The sequence below is a fragment of the Chenopodium quinoa genome, unplaced genomic scaffold, assembly GCF_001683475.1.
Source record: "Chenopodium quinoa cultivar QQ74 unplaced genomic scaffold, ASM168347v1, whole genome shotgun sequence".
In the NCBI taxonomy this organism is placed as follows: Eukaryota; Viridiplantae; Streptophyta; class Magnoliopsida; order Caryophyllales; family Amaranthaceae; genus Chenopodium; species Chenopodium quinoa.
In genome coordinates, this window is record NW_018744895.1 from 893,946 (window position 1) to 899,802 (window position 5,857).

At 40.7% G+C, this 5,857-nt stretch overlaps 1 protein-coding gene across 1 annotated transcript; it reads left to right on the plus strand.

Moving 5' to 3' along the window:
- Window positions 1-951: 951 nt before the first annotated feature.
- Window positions 952-2,159, plus strand: LOC110706092. Its single transcript, XM_021884009.1, has 3 exons — window positions 952-1,063; window positions 1,136-1,354; window positions 1,864-2,159. Exons 1-3 carry the CDS (start codon window positions 952-954, stop codon window positions 2,157-2,159), a joined length of 627 nt encoding a protein of 208 aa, XP_021739701.1.
- Window positions 2,160-5,857: the final 3,698 nt, after the last annotated feature.

Genomic DNA, 5,857 nt, shown 5'->3' on the forward strand with positions numbered 1-5,857 from the left:
CCTTAGTCTCTTGGGATTTAATCCTTACTTGCCCATCTACATAGTAGTGGTCTTGTTTGGTTTATTTTTTTTAGGTACGCGACACGCCTATCAAATTTTGCGCCGTTGCCGGGGACTAACGGTTTCATTCTAATTATTCGTGATATGTTTCTACTAAGCTTTTGTTGCTTCGGCTATTGTCTCTTGTGTTTTTGATACTCTGCTTTTAGTTCTTTGTTTCATGCAAACACAACGTTCACGGTCAGACAATTTAACACCTTTTGATTCTGAAATCGAAGCAACTGCAAGGAGACGAAGAGGTAGAAGAAGAAGGAGAAATCAAAACAATAGAAACATGGACGACCTAGGAACGAAATCTCTTCTGGAGTACGGTATTCCTGATACAACAACCGAACTACTCTCTAGCATTATCAGACCACCCATTACTGCTCATAACTTTGAATTGAAACCACAGTTCATTCAATTCATCTCCAATGATTCGTTTGCAGGAACACCTCATGATTACCCAGTGAGTCACATTGATAGTTTCTTGGAGAAATGCGATACTATGAAGCTAAATGGTGTTACAAATGATGCTATTAGACTTCGCCTTTTCCCTTTCTCATTAATGGATAGGGCGAAGGAATGGTTGAGAGATGAAGGTACTGGATCATTTGACACATGGGACAAACTGGCGAAAGCTTTTCTAGTCAAGTTCTTGGGACAGGAAAAGACTACAAGGTTGAGAAACGAGTTATATACTTTCAGGCAGTCAGATGATGAGTCCCTATATGAAGCATGGAGGAGATTCAAGATATTGTAGAGACAATGCCCTCACCATGGTATTCTTGAATGGATGTTGATCCAAACCTTCTATAATGGTTTAACCCATGAGTTCCGAATCTATATTGATGCTCTGGGGGTTCTCTCTTGACTAAGAACCCAACTGAGGCGAAGGAGCTAATTGAGAAGATGGCGGCTAATGACAATTATCATCTAGGAGGTCAAAATAGTGTGAAGAAGGGAGGAAAATTTGATGTTGATGCTCTAACTCTTTTGACTAGTTATGTGCAGGCATTGACAAGCAAGTTCGACAAGCTCTAAGCTGGATCATCTTCTAGCTCACCTGAAACTTGTTAAATGTGTAATGTACAAGGTCACATTGCACCTAATTGTCCACAAAACTCGAATGAGATGTCGAACGAGGAGGCCAATGCATTCTACACTTCGAATTCCAGAAGGCCATATGACCCTCATTCAAACACATATAATGAAGAGTGGAAACATCATCCAAATTTCTCCTACAAGAATACTCAAGCCCAACAAAATCCACCCCCACCACCACCTCGAAACAACAATTATAATGCACCACCTGGTTTCCAAGCAAGGCCACCTCTAGTCTAACAACCTATGCAACCACCTCCGCAAAAATCCAACCTTGAGCTAATGATGGAGAACTTCATTACCACAACAAACAATTTCATCCAACAATTACTAGCTTAAAACAAGCTCATGGAAAATCAAATAAGTCAACTTGCTCATCAAGTTGGCCAATCTTCAAAGACTCCGGGTACCTTTCCAGGTCAAACAGAGTAACCATAAAAGGGGCATATGAATGCCGTGACTTTGAGGAGTGGAAAGAAGTTGGAAGATCCTCCTGTAAGGGAGCCATCAAGGGAGGTTGTTGAAGAGATATTCACAATGAGAAGGCGTTTGATAGTAGTGTGATTGAGGAAGAGCCAAAGGCATCGATTCCACCACCACTTGCTCCATATGTGCCACAGGTTCCTTTTCCACAAAGGTTGGCTCAAGCTAAGGTAGAGAAAAAGTAAGGAAAATTTCTTGATATTCTGAAAAAGCTTCACATCAACATTCCATGCTTAGATGCAGTATCCGAGATTCCATCTTATGCAAAAATTTTAAAGGATATGCTCTCTAATAAGAAGAAGCTAGAGGAGAACGCAACGCTTGCGTTGACTGCAGAGTGTAGTGCAATTTTGCAAAACACACTTCCTAAGAAACTAGGCGATCCGGGTAGCTACTCAATTCCGGTGAAACTTGAAGATATAGAGATCAACAGGGCACTATCAGATCTTGGTGCAAGTGTGAGTCTTATGCCGCTCTCTATTTGCAAGAAACTTCAAATGGATGAACTAAAGCCTACACGCATATCTCTATAACTTGCGTATAGGTCGGTTAAGTTCCCTTTGCGTGTACTTGAAGATGTTCCTCTTCATGTGGGAAAATTCTTTATTCCATGCGACTTTGTTGTGATGGAGATGGAAGAGGATGCACATGTTCCTATTATTCTTGGTAGACCATTCTTAGCCACTGCAACTGCAATCATTGATATGAAGAATGGTAAAATCACTTTTGAGGTAGGCGACGAGAAAATGGAGTATTCACTCTTGAATGTTATGGGAACTCCTTCCACGGGAGAGACTATTTGTCAAGTGGACGTCCTTGATGATTTACAACGTGAGCAATTTCCCTTAATTAAAACTGATGATGCACTTGAAACAATGTTAATGGGGAGTGAAAATGATGAAGATTGGGAAACAAGGGAGTACACACGGCTACTTGAGGAAGCTTTAAATCCAATCACCGCTCCAGTGAAGGAAGTCCTTAGTGCATCGAGTGTTGGGGAGATTACTACGCCTCCCGAGGTAGAGTTGAAACCCCTTACCTCTACTCTTAAATATGCGTACCTTGGTCCTAATAATACATATCTTGTTATTGTTAATGTTGAGCTTAATGACACAAAATTAGAGCAATTGCTCACTGTTTTGAGAAAATATAACAGTGTTATTGGATATACCGTTGATGATATTAAGGGTATTAATCCCTCTTTTGGTATGCATAAAATCATTCTTGAGGACGATCATGCCTCCTCTATAGAACCTCAAAGAAGACTTAATCCAAATATGATGGAGGTAGTTAAAAAAGAGGTTCTTAAATTGCTTGTTGTAGGAATAATTTACCCGATCTCAGATATTTAGTGGGTTAGTCCTGTACAAGTAGTCCCAAAGAAAGGGGGTATGACCGTTGTCAAGAATGACAAGGGTGCGCCAATCGCCACTAGAACTGTTACAGGTTGGCGAATGTGTATTGATTATAGAAGGTTGAATAAGGCCAGCCGAAAGGACCATTTTCCCCTCCCCTTTATTGATCAGATGCTTGAACGTTTGGCTAAGCATTCCTTTTTCTGCTACTTGGATGGATATTCTGGTTTCTTTCAAATTCCCATCCGTCCATGTGATCAGGAAAAGACCACTTTCACATGTCCTTACGGCACCTTCGCCTATCGAAGAATGCCATTTGGATTATGTAATGCTTCAGCCATGTTCCAGCGTTGCATGATGGCAATTTTCTCAGGTCTTATGGAAAATTCAATGGAAGTTTTTATGGATGACTTCTCTGTCTATGGAACATCTTTTGATGTATGTCTTGAAAATTTGAAAAAGGTGCTCCATAGATGTCAAGAAGTCAATTTAATTTTGAACTAGGAAAAATGCCATTTTATGGTACAATAGGGAGTTGTTCTAGGCCATGTGGTATCACATAAGGGTATTAAGGTTGGTAAAGCAAAGATAGAGGTCATTGAGCGACTACCCCCTCCTAACTCTGTAAAAGGATTTCGGAGCTTTCTTGGTCATGCAGGATTTATAGACGATTTATTAAAGATTTTTCAAAAATCGCTCGACCTCTAACTAAGATTTTGGCTAAGGATGCCCCATTTGTATTTACTGATGCTTATCTTGAGGCTTTTAACAGATTGAAGGAAGCTTTGATCTCTGCTCCTATTATGCAACCCCCGGATTGGACCCTACCATTTGAAATTATGTGCGATGCTAGTGACTATGCGGTAGGAGCCGTTTTGGGGCAACGAAAGGATAGAAAATTTCATGTTATTTATTACTCTAGTAAATCTCTTAGCCCTACTCAAAAGAATTATGCCACAACTGAAAAAGAGATGTTAGCAGTAGTTTATGAAATAGACAAGTTTCATTCTTACCTAGTTGGTTCAAAGGTAATAATTCATACAGATCATGCAACATTGAGATATTTAATGATTAAAAGTCATGCCAAGCTGCGGTTGATTTGTTGGATCCTTCAGTTGCAAGATTATGACATCGAGATAAAGGACACGAAGGGGACTGAGAATTTCGTTGCAGACCATCTTTCTAGCCTCCTCCTTGATAATAGGGACGAAGATGACCTCCCTTTTGATGATTCTTTCCCTAATGAACATTTATTAGCTCTTTCGAAAATTGAATCACCTTGGTATGCTGATTTAGCTAATTTTCTGTCCACAGGTACAATGCCTCACGGCTACTCGTCTCAACAAAAAAGGAAATTCCTTTATGAGGCAAGGAGACATTTTTGGGAGGATCCCTTCTTGTATAAGTTATGTGCGGATGTAGTGATCAGACGATGCATCCCGGAGAATGAGGTACGTAATATCAGCTCCCATTGTCATGACTTACCGTGTGGTGGACATGCAGGTCCTTCGAAGACAACCGCGAAAATCTTGCAATGCGGTTTTTATTGGCCAACCTAGTTCAAGGATGTCTACTCATATGTCAAAGCCTGTGATCGTTGACAAAGGACAGGTAATATTTCGAGGAAGAATGAGATGCCACTAAACAACATACTCGAGGTCGAGTTGTTTGATGTGTGGGGGATAGATTTCATGGGACCGTTTCCTTCTTTCCATGGAAACCGATATATTTTAGTAGTCGTTGACTATGTTTCAAAGTTGGTTGAAGCTATCACTACTCCAACCAATGATGCTCATGTGGTAAGTAAATTTTTCAAGAAAATTATTTTCCCCGATTGGGTATCCCACGTGTGTTGATTAGTGACAGGGGAACACACTTCTTGGAGCATTGGTTCGAAGAAATGTTGAAGAAATATGGAGTGCAACATAGGCTTGGCATTGGTTATCATCCACAAACTAGTGGTCAACTTGAAGTGTCCAACCGAGAAATTAAATATATCCTAGAGAAAACAGTTGCAAGGACAAGAAAGGACTAGTCGGCTAAGATTGACGATGCACTATGGGAATATCAAACGGCTTTAAAAACGCCAATAGGTACAACCTCATACAGACTTGTCTATGGGAAGGCATGCCACCTACCCGTTGAGCTAGAACACCGAGCATTTTGGGCTATTAAGAGCTTAAATTTTGATGCCCAAGCGGCGGGAGAAAAGAGAATGTTAATATTGAATGAACTAGATGAGCTCCATCTTGAAGCTTATGAGAGTTCAAAATTATACAAAGAAATGACTAAACGGTGGCATGATAAGGGCCTTGTGAGAAGAGAATTCAAGGAAGGAGATCAAGTCCTTCTATTCAACTCACGATTGAAATTGTTTCCCGGTAAGCTTCGGTCTAGCTAGGTGGTCGGGTCCTTTCACTGTTTTTAAGGCCTACCCCTACGACACTATTGAACTATGGAACAAGACCAGGGCCACTTTCAAGGTTAACGGACAAAGGGTGAAGCATTACCACGTTGGGGATCCTATCGAGGAGAAGGTGGACATTACGCTCTCTTCCCCATCGCCAACTTAATGAGCATTACCATGGTATAGCTAGCGACCTTATAAACAAGCGCTTGCGGGAGGCAACCCGTTTTCATAGCTTTTCCTATTTTCTTTTCCTTTTTAGTATTTTGTATGTTTTTGTTTTTTTCTTTAGGGAACATCGAGCTATGCATAAGTGGGATGTCAAGAAAATTGTTAAGGATTGAGAAACGAGTGAATCATTCGTCGCCCTGGCAGACCAGGCATGGAAGCCCGATCGGGCGCGAGAAGCAGGAAGTAGAAAAAGGTATAAAGGGGAAGGAAGAAAATAAGAAACTTTATCTTACCCCTA

Coding starts and splice junctions, on each gene's coding strand:
- LOC110706092 (XM_021884009.1), top strand. CDS start 952: ATGGCGGCTAATGACAATTATCATCTAGGAGGTCAAAATAGTGTGAAG. Junction 1,064..1,135: donor TTATGTGCAGGCATTGACAA/GCAAGTTCGACA, acceptor GTAATGTACAAG/GTCACATTGCACCTAATTGT. Junction 1,355..1,863: donor CAATTATAATGCACCACCTG/GTTTCCAAGCAA, acceptor TTCCATGCTTAG/ATGCAGTATCCGAGATTCCA.